Source organism: Uloborus diversus, chromosome 4, assembly GCF_026930045.1.
Source record: "Uloborus diversus isolate 005 chromosome 4, Udiv.v.3.1, whole genome shotgun sequence".
NCBI lineage: Eukaryota > Metazoa > Arthropoda > Arachnida > Araneae > Uloboridae > Uloborus > Uloborus diversus.
The window spans coordinates 93,701,588-93,716,895 of NC_072734.1; the positions used below are offsets into that span (position 1 = coordinate 93,701,588).

Here is a 15,308-nt window from a genome sequence, read left to right on the forward strand (position 1 = left end):
ACTTTAATGTAAAAAAAAAGTGCGGAGTGCTCTATATTTGCATTTTTGCAAGGATTCCGTATCCACAACTATCAAAGATGCTAAATTTAAGACATCTGATATCAAGTCAACCACGCGTTTTTGTACATAAAGGTAATCGCTCGGTCAACTATTTTATCCTTATTATTTAAACCTCGTTCATGAAATTAAGTTTTAGTACGGTTTGCTCCAAAATTACCCTTTTTCAGTTTCAAAATTTATTGTGTTTTTACATTTAAGTTGATGGTTTGCTTAGTTATTTTACTTGAATAATTTAGCTCATTCAAAAAATCAAGTTGTAGTTGTGGGAAATTCTCTAACTCATGACAATATTTATCAACATTGGAATATTATTTTTAACTTTTTAGTTCATATCACTTCAAAAGTGTGGTTTTTATTAGTTTTAAAAACTATTACTTTCGTTTTCTTTTTTAATTCTCACTTGTCTTATGACAAAATGTTTATTTGATGTAAATTCAAGATTTTCTATGAAACTTCACACAATACTATATAAGTATTGGGAAGCATTCGGAAACTGGGATCTCATGAACTCTAAACGGAATTATTAAACTGCTTGGGGTACACGTTCAACTTCGCCGATCAATCGTCTGTCTAGCGGTTGCCTAATCCAGCTAATTCGCACTTGTTCCTATTAAGGTTTATTTGCATACAAATTGTCGTTTAAATATTTGAGGTACTTCTTAACCTTCTGCAGTTATATTAAACGAGAAAAGCATTCGATCATGCCCCCCTCTTAGAGTTTATTTATGCAAAACACTAAATTATTGACATATCATTCGATACTCGTATGTGAGCAAAATTTCAAACAAAGGAAGAAATGAGTTATATATGCAGATCAACTTAATGAAAACGCATTTTTATTTTTCATTCAATTTTTTTAATAACCTAATCAATGAAAGCAGCAGGCCTGTGATTTCAAATTTTTCTTGAAGAATGGCAAAGCGTATACATGCTTCAAACGCTATTTCCAAAAAAGTTTGTTTGAAGCAAAATTCGCAGGCGCTTGTAAGTTTTTTGAAAAAAAAAAAATATGAGAATGAGTTGTCCCAGTCAAGACCTTTCTGGCAAAAAAAAAAAAAAAAAAAATGTTGCTTCGATTTGGACAATTTCTTTAAAAGCATTGGAAATTGGGGAAGGGAAAGAGGAGGCAAGGGATCAAGTGTTGTACATTTGAAGGGCTCGGAGCAAGAATATGATATGCCACGTGATGTGAATTTTCAGTAGATCAATTTCCAACACATAAAAAATATTTGTAGAAGTTTTCTAAGGTATTATACATTCTACATTCTGCAATACTGAAACCAAATATATTTTTCTCCAAATGATATAATCCATTGTAACGTTAATTTCATTTTTTAGTTAAAAGAAAGAAAAAGTTTGATCGAAAAGTCACTCCATGTGACTTGTCACATATCTGCCCCGAGCCCTTCATTTCTTTATATGTATCATTTACATTCAAAACCATTTTTTTCAACACTTATTTATCTTATTTTTGGTATTTTGTTTCCGATTTTAGCAATACTTTTCTGATACCTTAGGTCTTTTTTTCCCTTTTGTTTTGAACTGTCGAGAAAGTAGACTACGAAAGAAGTAATATTAATTATAACTTTTACTAATTACTTTTTGTCTATTTTATCTTTTAAGTTTCATAGGAACTTAAAAATTCTAATTATGCATAAATTATTATGTGCATTTAATCACAGAGGTTACCTTTATATAAATAAGCTATACCGTGCATTTGGTTAGCGGATAGTTATGACTGATTTCAGATAAAAGGCAAATAGATCAAAAAGTTCAATCGAATAGTCAAAATGCTTCAAGTTTAGATAAGAACTAAATTTTAAAAGGAAAGCTCTTTAGTTTGTCATTATTCTAAAAAATTATAATCAAGCCAAATATTTGATACAAACTTGAGGACTCTGATTCCGTTATTTCTTGGAGAACTATTTGTTAAGGGGAACCAACCTCATTCCTCAATAAGATATTTATAAAATTACTAATTGGGGTCACACAATATGGGATTAGAGTTTTTGTAAAAATATTAATGTCTTTAAAACTTTACTCTATAAAACGCATAGAAGCTGAATTCGACTTTTGATGTTAAATTATTTTTTACTTCCGAAAAGGAGTGTACTTTTAGGTATTAAGTATTTTACTATTCTTTTGTTATCTCAGACATCATTCATATTGCTAAATTTAAATATTGGCTTTTGACTTGGAATAAAAAGTATTTGTAAGGGAAATTAAACTTAAAAACAAAGCAGAAAAAGCAGAATATTGCATATTTTTAAAAATTTTGGTTTAAAAGAGATGAAAAGCATAATGAAAGCATCAAAACATTGAGCTTTTCTTGATAGTTTAATGAATTTGTTGTTATCTAAATATTAACTGATTTCGACGTAAAAATCAATCGAATATTTTTGTGAATTTTATGCAATTATATAGGTAATAAGAATAATTATATGACAAATATTAGCAATAAAGTAAAATATTGATAATACAAAATACATTTCAGTTTATAGTGCTCAGATTTTTTCGCGCTTAATATGATGTCTCATTGATCTGCTGCATATATATAAGTTTGGGACAAAAATTAATAATTTACAAGAGTAGGGTTAGGTGAGGGAAAGTTTGGGGGAAAATTGAGATTTTATTTTTAGAACAGAGATTAAAATCAGACTATCAGATTTATTTTAAGCAAAACTTTTGATACAATTTTATACACTGGACTCATATTTCCTGAAGCGGAACGGTTTAATTTTGTTATTTTGTTAGACTGTTTTCTCTAAGTAACATTTTTAAAAAATAATGTTTTGATATCTCTACATACGTCTTGATGGGACAAAGAGGGAGGTAGTTCAAAAATTAAACTTTGTTTTTGAAATAAGGATACCAGGGAAACAAAAGCATCTTGATCCTATTTAAATGTATAGATGAATAAAACAGCTCTTTTTTACCTTTTATTTAAATAAAAAAGGTATCTCTTTGATTATCAATAGGATAAAAAAACAGTGGGAAATTCAAATTTACAATCATCCATTAGGTTCAAAAACTCGCCAAGCTTGGGGAATTTGGCGATTTCCATCAAAATTTGGAGCTGAAAATTAGTAGCCAAAAAAGAAGCCGACTTGGCGATATCTCATCAATTTCTCAACAAGCAGATAGACTCCTAAGATAAATACTGCTGAGAAAGAAGAAAAGCCTAAAGCTTCAAAAAATCAGGCTCGTTTGAATGAAAATTAACGTTATGAACGTCAAATTTAGCAAGATTACAACAAATTATGCACTTAGAAACAGAAAAGTAACACGTAATTTGTAAAATATTTTTATAACAATTTGTTAAGCCTAACCGTGACTCTCCCCTCCCTCCGAATTTCTTCATTTCTTAAACCCAATTATACTCGATAATATAATGGATTATACTCTATAATATATAGATGTTCTACTACAAGTCTGTAGTAAAATTAAAAGTTTTTGATAGTTAATAATGATTTCAGAGGACATTTTAATATATCAACTTACTCTAACATAACATACAAAAGAATCATAAACAAATGGTTCGCATTTATTTGCTTCAGTTTCAAAAAACAATTGTAATCTCAACATTAGGGGAAAAAATGAAAGTTGAATTTTTTTTTTCAGGTAACAAACGATCTTATATTTTTCCGTTTGTGTCAAAACAATTGTAAAAAAAAAAAAAAAAAAATGTTTCATATAATTTGAACAACGGCAACCAGTGCCGACTTGCGTTTGAAAGTGTGAACCATCACTGTGTGCTAGGTGGAACAGAAAAAAACAACCTGTTTTTGGAAGTTCGAAATTTTATATTGATAAAATGTTGCCCCTATTGCCCCATATGTAGAATAAAAATATTTATCCAAATTAAAGAATACTTAGGTGCCCAGAAAGAGGCCTAAAATTAAAAATTTTCCACAAAAAATTGATTCTTTCTATTTATCCTTTAAAGAAATTACATATACATTTAAATAAAATAATAGATTAAAAAGTTACTAGCGAACACATTTTCAAATCAACATTTGTAAATAAATATTTAAAAAAAAAATAAAAAAATAAAAAAGTAAACTCAATCTTGAAAAAATCCATATTTTTGAGATGTGGGATGCTTAAAATGCGTCAATGGAGGAAAAATTTCTATTTAACGCTACTTACCTACTTCACTGGTTATATTTTTCAGCATGATAGTTTCTTAAAATTTACCTTACATTCTTCAAAAAATGATATAGGAAAAAAATCATTTTTTGAAGAACATTCTAAATTTTATGCCTCCTGCTAGATAACTAAATATTTTAACGTTTAGATAAATATTTTTGTGGTACAGATTGGGCTATCAGGGCTACGTTTTATCAATACGAAATTTCGAACTTCCGAATTTTTTTTTCGGTTCTGCCTAGTACACAGTGCTGACTTACACTTTTAGACGCAAGTCAGGCTGGGTTGCCATTGTTCAAATTACATGAAAGTTTAAAAAAAAATTTCTTTGACATAAAAGAAAAAATATCCCTAGTCAAAATATATGTCCTTACAAAAGAATTAGCCTCGAAATCTTAAGTAATAAGAGAAAATGGGCGCTTTTCAATATAACTCTTATTTTACCTATTGGCTCCACTTTCCTCCTTTTTACCTTATGTCCTTTTCTTTTATTATTGTTGAGTTTCGAAAATAAAGCAGGAAACTACTAACGAAATCAAATTTCAATCTATAACAATAACAATTTTGTTTGAATCATTTAGTGTATGTTTAATTCAGTTGGTTTGTGTACAAAGGGTATATTAAAAATACGCGTTTGAACATCTAAATGTATGGCCTTGATGACGAAACGTGATAATTTGAGTCCCCGTTTAAGGCTACAGTGGACACCAGAAATGCTGAAAGTTGAGCAAAAAATCGAAAATAATTTTTAGCCTTTTTGTTTAATATCATATCAGCTACTGTATTCAGGGCAATAAGATTTTTTTCATTCCATGTATTATTCAATGAATTATGGGTAAGCTTTGTTTTGCGTATCCGTGATCATGCCCCTTAGTTCGCATTTTTCAGAACGTATACTCTGCTGTCACTATTTACGTAAAAACATAAACTTAAAATGTACCACACATGCGCCACAATATTTATCGGATTATAAGGAAACTTTAGAAACACATTCAGATAATATCTAGTCATTGTTGTTTGCATAAATTTCAGTAATGACGGCAATGCAAAATTAGAAATTCAACTTTTTTTGCTGTTGAAACCACCGTATTTGCTGAAAATGTCACATAAATTTTCATTTTCAATTTTTTTATAACTTGTCTCTTAAAACATTACATGTAATAAATAAACTAATGTAATTATGCTTAACATTTGAAAAACAAGTGAAAATTCAAAGTTTGAAAAAAAATGCCGCATAGAGATACTTGTGAATTTTTCATTTAATTTTTTTGAATTTTAAATTTCTGAAAACGTATTCATTTTTTTGCACAAAATTTTTTAATTTTTTTTAGATATAATAAATATACAAACACACAGAGTTTTAGGCGTCTACATAAATTATTGAAAAAAAAAAGGTGCCCGCTGCAGCCTTAAACAAAATTATAATCTTCTCCTCTATTATTAGAAATTTTTGTTATGTTCCGTCAATATGGAACTTTTTCTCTTAGTGCAGAGATATTCGTTGTAACGAGATTCTGTTGTATTTTAAAGCAGAAGTCATACATCCACAAATCTGATTTATTAAAGTTCCTAAAAGTACTTCTTATGATTCTTATGATACCATGGAGTAAACATTCTCATTGATAATATCCCATATTTTTGTACGATACATCTCATCCATTATTTAAAAGATTGAACGAAATTAAAAAAATCTCCACCTAAGCTTTAAAAAGGAGTTCGTAATTGGATAAGTTATCTAGATAAAATGTAAAGAATTGGGCAAAATAGCCGCAGTCTCTCCTTATTGATGCCAGCTTTAAATAACTAAAAGCTCAAACTTTACTCTTATTCAACCGCAGCTGTACAACATTACGTACGTAATTGGGACATCATTTATATATATTATAAAACTTGGGGTCTTACACAATTTCGAATATTATGATATTTAGTTCAGATCTTTAAACTGGGCCATACTGCAAGAAAAGCCAAACGTGCAACGCTTAATTAATTTTTATTAACGAAGATAAAATGGATACCAAAATCAAACCTGAAATACTTTATGCTGAAAATAAAAATGCTATTTCAAACATTTTATTTTATACATTTGTCTCAAGTTTACCAATCTTCATTTCCCTTTTCTTCTCAATGATAGTAAGTCACACTAACTGCATGTAATATTTTAATATATTTTTCTTACATTGAGTTGTCATAATGTTTCAGTTTTTTTTTCAATAATATATATGTATATTTATTTAATTTAGGGAAATAACTTCATTCTTATTCTATTGAATCGATTAAATAAACTTTTGTTTGAGTTAACTTATATCATCAATGTCAAATAATTTTCAATATGAATATAAACAGAAAATTAAACTAAAAAAGAAAGAAAAGAATAATGATATTCCTGATTAAAAAAAAAACCTTAATGAACATGCCCAATGAACTAAAACTAAAAAGTCTTACTGATCATAATACTGATAAATAAGAAATAAGAAATAAAATGCATTTGTTAGTTACAAACATATGTTATCCTTATGATGCACACTAGACTCATAATAAAAGCTATATCTATTGAACATTAAACATAGTGATAAAATGAATATCTCAAATTGTTTGCATGCATACAGAAAGTTATTAAATAAGTAAAACATAAAATAAATTTTAAAAAGGCTTACCTCGTTGATGGAATTCCTGGTCAGGTAGTTTTTCCCCTCCAAGGAAGTGTATTTGAGATGTGTTGAGAGAGGCGATATTCAAATGAAGATTAAACATCAAAAAGGATACGTGTATATAAAGGCTGCTCTGTAGGAGGACATTTGCGCAGCTGCCAACCAAGCACTACTTCAAACATCGGTTTCAATGGAGACGGCATTGACGTTGTTGTTATGGAGGGGGTTGCAGTTGGGCTTCTTGAGCTGTTGGTGATAGTTGCCCAGCATAAGTTGGTGGTGGTTCTCGACGCTCAGCAGCATTCCTTCCTCCAGCTCCATGATGTCGGAGGCAGATTCGCTGGCCGAGTCTCGCTTCAGCTTGGCTCCCACAGTGCCTGGCAGGTACGGGCAACTGGTGACGTGGTTGAAGTTCTGAGACTGCATCTCCTCCTGGTCCGTCTCACGGTGGTAGAAGTAGTTGAAGTTGGAGACTATGACGGGCACTGGCAGGGCGATGGTGAGCACGCCGGCGATTGCGCACAACGAGCCCACCAGCTTTCCCCAGACACCCACAGGTCGCATGTCCCCGTATCCGACTGTGGTCATTGTGACCACTGCCCACCAGAAAGCGTCCGGTATGCTCTTAAAGAATGACCTTTCAGAGTCTGCTTCAGCGTAGTAGACGGCGCTAGAGAAGAGAATCACGCCGATGAAGAGGAAGAAGATTAGTAATCCTAGCTCTCGCATGCTGGCTTTCAGAGTCCGACCCAAGATTTGCAGTCCTTTGGAGTGTCGGGACAGTTTGAAGATTCGGAAGACCCTCACTAGCCGGATCACCCTGAGAATGGCGAGTGACATGGCCTGGTTGTTACCCCTCTCGTTGATGGGTCGTTCCTGAGGCCTCTGACCCGAAACCACCGTGGCCAGTGTTATGAAATAGGGTATGATGGCCATCAGGTCGATACTGTTCATGGCGTCCCGACAGAAGGACATTTTGGATGGGCAGGCAAGGAATCGGACTAGCAGCTCAAACGTGAACCAGATGATACAGCAGGTCTCGATGATGAAGAAAGGGTCCGTGGTTCTTGGAACCTCGTCCTCGATGACGCGCGTCATGTTGTTGGTGGTGTTGAAGAGGCGATAGTGCTTGAACTCGGGTAACGTCTCCAAGCAGAAGATAAAGATCGACAGCAGAATCACGACCACAGAGACGATGGCGATCACACGAGCCCCCTGCGAGCTCTCGGGGTACTCGAACAGCAGCCAGAGCTTGCGCTTCAGCTCGTGCTTGGGCAAGGGTCTCTCCTCCTCTTTGATGAACCCCTCGTCCTCGCGGAACTTGTTGAAGGCCATCTCCCCCAGTTCGTAGAACTTGATCTCCTCGGCGAAGACATCCAGTGGCACATTCACCGGCCTCCTCAACCGGCCTCCACTCTGGTAGTAGTAGAGGATGGCGTCGAAGCTGGGGCGATTACGATCGAAGAAGTACTCATTCCGCAGCGGGTCAAAGTAGCGGATCCGCCGGGCCGGATCCCCAAGCAGAGTGTCGGGGAACTGGTTCAGCGTCCGCAGCTGGGTCTCGAACCTCAGGCCACTGACGTTGATGACCACCCGCTCGCAGTAGTCGTGGTCGTGCGGGATGGGCTCGAAGTTGCAGAGTGGGGGCAGGGACAGCAGCTGCGCTCCGCCCCCGGCTCCACCCCCCTCGGGTCCGCCGCTTGCGTTGGCACCACCTTCCTCGCCGTGCAGCTTCGGCAGGGACCTGGAGGAGAGAACGACCAGAGATGATGAGGACGCGGACAAGACCTGGGGAGCCTTGACCTGGACGGCCACCAGGTCGTCGCGACTAGACAAGGACCAGTCCTTGTCGCCGCTGCTGGCCCGCCGGATGGCCGTCGGCGGGGGAGGGGCCAGGAGGCCTCCCCCCCGCCGGGGCCGGAGGACTGGACCGACCCCCCACTTCTCGACGAGGTGGAGCTTCGAAATGGTTGCAGTTGGCTCTGTGGGCCACCTCAGCTGATCGGAAGGTCAGACGGATTGACCAGACGATTCTTCGGTGGACTGCGAAGAAACATTAGGGCTAACCCGATCACGCCATTCCCGGTAACTAACAGTTATATCCAAATCTCGTGAATTCAAAATGGAATAGTAAAAACTATTTGGCGGGTGGCAACACAGTGACACATATACTATATTCCATTTGGATAACAGCGATATTAATAAGAAACACTTTCATCGGACGCACACAATCTATCAAAGAGTGGGGGTGTGCGAGGATTGCCACCCAAGGAGGGTCCTGCCCCCCGAGTATCCCGATATCCGGGACGAGTTATTATTATCCTCCTGCCGTAGCAGAGGAATTTTCCATCGATTCCGGGAGCGATGCATCCCGGTTTACACCCTCGCTATCCTCGGCTTGCACTGATGAGGATTTCGGCAGCGATTCTGCTCTTGCCCCCTTTTTTCCCTAACCGGGACAGGGTTGCCGACCATTCATTTGTGTCCTCGCCAAGACTAACGCCAATACTACAGAACTCTATATCGATGCAGGTTTATCGACATATTTTGAGGGACCTTGTTTTTGTCTTCGCGCTCTAAACAGACAGAAATATGACTGAATGTGGCATCATTTACATAATAGTGAATGTCGAAAGATGTGTATACTTTTAATTATTTAAACCACAAGGGAAACTTTTTCTTGATTTCTTGATTAAGTTAAAATGTATATAAGCGGAGGGTAATATCTGCTTTGACTTGATTCATAATTTATTATGAATAAGGTTTCATTAACTCAGAAAATGATGTTCACATTTTGATTCATTTAACTTGAAAGGAATGAAAAAGCCAGGATTCTTTTGAATTAAACTTGTTAAGATCTTAAATTCTAGAAATCTACGCACAAGTCTTAAAGATTTCAAAACTTATTGATCGAAATCCTTAAAATATAGATGATAACCATGTGTGGAATACAGAACATGTATGGAAGATGAATTTTACATTGGGGGACAACTAACAATGAAAAACAAAAATATGCTGAAATCCCGTAACTCAAATAGTTTCAACTTTGAATAAAAATGTGCTGATAAGTGATAATAATAAAATCATGAGAATACAGTACAAAATCATAAATAATTTTAAGTATTTATAGTTACTATATTTATGCAGTAATATAAACAGAAGAATATGATAAAAGATTTAAAAGGGATTAGTTTGTTACAAATAACAGCGATATAATTACGTTAGCGTTAATAATACATAGTGCAATTATGCATTACTAATGCTTAAGTAATACCTTTATTAAGTGTGATATAAATGTACAATAAAGGAATTTCAGCAGTTACTTTATATTTGGACTATTAACTTGGCATAAATGAAAGTAAAATGTGCAGAAATGCAAAAAAAAAGTTCAATGAATCTGAAAAAAAAAAAAAAAAAAAAAAAACATATATGTAAATAAATTAATGAAATAACAAAAATTAAAAAATACATAAATATACTATTAAAATGACTGAAAAAAGAGCTTTGATTGTGTCGATCATGATGTATCCAAATGTAGCATTTTGCAGACTCCTGCACTCAGAGTAGAATGCAATTTGATTTCATAGCAAATATTTTTCCTGATTATATAAGTACGAAGCCAAATAACTACATTCATGCTATTTTGAATATTAATTTAGTGCAAACCAATGGCTTTTAACCGGTGGTACACATTGTTCTAGGGGTACGCAAAAATATGTAGAGAGCCTGCGGTTATCTTTCGAAAAGTGTACAAAATCATAATAATAATGTTAGAAGTGATAAAATTTTGAGCAATATGTAGTCCTACAATAAAGAACGATGTTATAACACTTCGTCATTTAACTTCTGAACTATTGCTGCAAAGAGAAGCAAATAGAACTAACATACAATGCGGTTCTTAACTCCTATACAAAAATCTCCATTGTGCAGAAGATTAAATAGAAACCTATCACCCTTTCAGAAAAATGACAAATGTTAAAAAAAAAAAAAAAAAAAGAAATTAATTGATTTTGAAAAATAAATACAGTTGTTAACTATGATGCGTAAAACACACTAGAAAAGTTTCTACCATTTTAAAAAACATTTTCCGCACACATATGATTTTAAAAGTTATTAGCCGCTATATTACCCCTTAAGGTTTAGTTGACTGTGAATGTAAAGTGGAGTAAGTTTCAAAATGCTGAGTTTCATATCTCGGCAGGGTTTTTTTTTTTCGAATTGCTTTTTTGTGTTTGCGATTTCCCAAAATGGAGAACCACATAAACTTGAGGGACTATATAAAAAGGTAAATTTCGTACTTTGTTCACATTTTTTTTTTTGCTTTAAACTTGTAATATCTTAACACTGCATCTTATTTTAACCATTTCAGCAACTGGAAGTATGAATCTAAGACTAACGGTTGCGAAAATAGAAGCCTTGCAGATTAAACGGGGACTATCTCTTTCTCTCTCTCTATATATATATCTATATATAGAGAGAGAGACAGAGAGATAGTCCCCGTTTAATAGTCCCCCGTCCTCTATATATATATGGAGAGAGAGAGTGAGAGAGAAAGAAAGGTTAACGAGAAATTTTATTACTAACTGCTTGATTTGTTCATGTAAATGATGCCACAGGCGTAACAAGTTGAATAGCAGAATTAGAGGGAAAATTGCGATACTTGATAAAAACTACCAGAATTAAAATCTGTACCTCTGAGCCAGAAGGACGTAAGTCCAAAAACTGCACTTTTCTGTTTATTAGTGAATTAGATGTAGAAGGCTATCCAACATCGAGCCAAGTGAACGTAATGGAATTGTTTCCTTCAGTCAAAAGTAGTACTTTGTGTCACTGAAATTGATAGAATAAGCAATAAAAAAACAACAACATGGACCCAGGAAATACTTTTATTTTCCCAACAGTTATTTTCTAATTAATTTTTTAAAATGTTCGATTTTTCAAACAAGGCGTGGTCTTGATGATGTCACAAATGATGCTCTTTGGCGCATCTTTCTATCGTGTTTCCACGTTACGATAATTAAGAAGCGAATTAAAATTGCGCTCTACGCTTGATATCAACTATATCGTTGCCAATACACGTGAGTAAAGATGCGAATTAAATATTTTGTTCTGTGAATGGCAACACTGAATGGCATTTCATCATTTGTGATGTCATCGGCAGAAGCATAAACAATAAAAGAGCACTGATTTAAGTATTTTTTTTAAAAAATATTAAACTTAAACAAATTATTTAAAAAATGGTTAGATCCTATGTTTTTAAGCATGCTCTTTCAGAAAAAACTACTTTTAAAATTTTGGAAACGACCCCATTCTTAAAAAAAAATCATTTTCAATTGTTTATCGGGGTCAAAAGAGCGCGCGTCCCATCCTTTACATGTGACAGAAAAAAAATGTTCCTCTCTAATGTAAAATTATTATAATATGACTTACGTTCCTCTGGCTCTGCGGTACAAAAATCTCGATTAGTTTTCTAAAATTGGTGATGATAGTGATTACTGAAATTTCTACAAAGATAATTACTTTCCAAAGTTTCACAGCTTCTAAAAATGAAATAGTATTTCCAATTATTCATGAAGTCGTAAATCCAACTAAAAAAGTAGAAAAGTTTTTGAACTTAAATGGGATCGTTTCCGAAATTTTAAAAGTTTTTTTCTGAAAGAACATGCTTAAAAACATAGGATCTGACCATTTTTTAAATAATTTATTTAAGTTTAATATTTTTAAAAAATTACTTAAATCGGTGCTCTTTCATCGTTTGACGCTTCTGTCGTGTGACATCACAAATGATGAAATACCATTCAGTGTTGCCATTCACAGAGCAAAATATTTAATTCGCATCTTTACTCACGTGTATCGGCAACGCTATGTTGATAGCAATTCACTTCTCGCTTATCATAACGTGGAAACGTGGTAGAAAGATGTGCCAAATTGCATCATTTGTGACGTCATAAAGACCACGCCTTGTTTTCAAAATCGGACCCTTAAAAAAATTAATTAAAAAATAACGGTTGGGAAAATGAAAGTATTTTCTGTGTCCTTGTTATTTTTTTTTACTTATTCTGTGATTAAAAGTAGTACTTTTGACTGAAAGAAACAACCCCATTGTGTCCGTCATTTGTTTCAAAGGTAATTACTATTTTCACATACTTTGCATTTATATCATTGTGAAGTTTGCAAGTGGTACTTAAATAATTAAAAAACTGTTTTGGGAGGAGGGGACAACAAGCGGGTCACATACAGGTGACTCTCCCAAAACCTGATGTTTTCCAATCGCACATTTTTTAAAAGTAAAAACGCTTAAACAAATCCGGAAAAAATTATATTTACTCTTTGTTAGCAACTTATTAAGAAAAAATAGAGGTAACTCACTTTAACTATGCTGCACTCTCAAAAGAGAGGTGTCAACTTTTCACACACAAGGATAGCGACCAAATTGAGTTTCATCCAAGTTTATTAATAACTTAATTATAGTTATAAGGAAACAACTGTAGCCTAAATCAAAAAGTAGATTTATTGCATAAAAAACAAAATCTGCGTACAACCTCCCTTAACGAACACTCTCAAATAGTCAACCTTTTTTTGAGCTCCAGTTCCTTCAGATGGTTTTTTTTTCAAGTTTCAAACTGAATAGCTTGCACTACGAATAGTCAGTAGTTCTGCTATTTTTTTTCAATTGCTATTCTAATACTCTAAATCACCAAATTAATAAGTATTTCTGGCTATTCAAAAAAAATTTGTGGGAAAAAATAATTGAGGTATTGTTTTAATAAGAATTGAATAACATTGAAAACGTATTTTGAACTATTAAAAAAAATTAAAACTTTCTAGATCAAACAACTCTTGTGATAGGCTTCCGGGACATAATGGTTTTAGGATTTTGGAGAATCACCCATACAGTAGCATGTAGGCAAATCTAACGGTATCCAGTTGTATCCACTGCGTTCTTTCATTTGAGCTTCATCAGAGAATTGAAGTTAAATTAGTCCCAAATTAGTAGCCTTATGAAACCTCATCATTTTTTGAATCTATATGGGGAAAGGGATGCGAACAGTGTATGTTTTACTATGATAACTTGCAACAAAAAATTCAGTCCTGCCTCTTGGCAAAACTTAGGCAATTTTTAAAAATATCATTAAGTAAAGAAAAAAAAAATTATACATCGAGTAATTATATAACACAGAGAAACGACAATTCAATTATGAGGACACTTTTGCTCTGAAAATTTGATAAAATTTTTCGAAAAAAAAAAAAAAAAAAAAACGATAACAGGAATGCTATTAATTAACGCATAAAGATTAAATAGAAGAAACTACTACATAAAGTTTAAAGTCTTTTTCAATATGCAGTTTTTGTTGACATGTCATAAATATTCAAATGCCAAGAACAATGTTGTCACATCTCAATATTCTCTTCCAAACATACAACAATTAATTAGAAAATGCATTCGTTATAAGGGAAACACATGACGCAAAACAGTTATGAACCAAGATGAATTCCTAAAATTTCATGATACTTTATTTAAATATAAAACATTTATTATTAAAACCAAAAAAAACTATATACTATCTTTGAACTTAGTATGGATGCTTCTAGCATCTAATTTAGATGAACAGCTTAAGATTTAGATTATCTAATTCAGACGAACAGCTGTACATGATTGTGTGTATCAGCGTAGTTACTAGATCTTCTCTAAGAAGTGTACTTTTTATGTCTCTTTTATATGCTACTTAGCTAGAACTTGAGCTTTATAGTTCCCGTTAAAAATAAATAAATAAATGCTTGAAAAAAATATATTAGTTGAATTAAAATTTTGAATTTGATGTTCATAAACAACCCAGGCGTTATTTTTCTTATCTTAAAACCTCTTAATATGATTAATCATACGCATTGAAAAAGCAAAGATTGATTGTCATATCTGCCTAAATATTAAATAGTTCCCCTGAGATAACTACTAGCTCAAGATTTTGTTTGAAAGGAAATAAAACAACTTTCTTATCAAACTGATTTGCCGCTGAATTAAAGTTCATTCCTTTCTGAACCATTTTTTCGAAAAAAATTTAAGTCTTTTTATTTCTAATTTGAAAATTTTTACCAGATGAGGCAGTGAGAAACAAAAGGATGTTAGTGGACATGATCAAGTTCTGAGTACGACTTTACAGATAACGTCCAGGTAGGCTTTAATTGAATTTTTTTCTAAATCAGGCTGTACAGCAGTACCTTCCAGGGCTACTAGTACTGTCTCTCGCCGCAAGACAGAGGAGGGGTTCACCTACCATTTGTACTGGTTATCTCCAAATTTTTAGTTTTTCCACTTACATCCCTTTGCTTCTCACTGCCTCATATGTTCTAGCAGTTCTACTCAGCGGAAATTTCTGAAAATAACAATTATGCTTAAAAATTTGGATTGTGTTAAAGTGTTACATCACTCGTTTATCTCCATAATAAATATAA

The 15,308-nt window shown here is 33.6% G+C and overlaps 1 protein-coding gene across 2 annotated transcripts in view; it reads right to left on the bottom strand.

Annotated features, from left to right (window-relative positions):
* LOC129219644 (potassium voltage-gated channel protein Shaker-like) overlaps nt 1–15,308 on the bottom strand; it is a 130,624-nt gene that overhangs the window by 69,230 nt on the left and 46,086 nt on the right. For both annotated transcript variants that reach the window (XM_054853913.1, XM_054853914.1), the window contains exon 2: nt 6,973–8,601. In XM_054853913.1, the coding sequence (XP_054709888.1) occupies nt 7,032–8,601 (1,570 nt within the window). In that variant the 3' untranslated portion in view covers nt 6,973–7,031. The remainder of the gene's footprint in view (nt 1–6,972; nt 8,602–15,308) is intronic.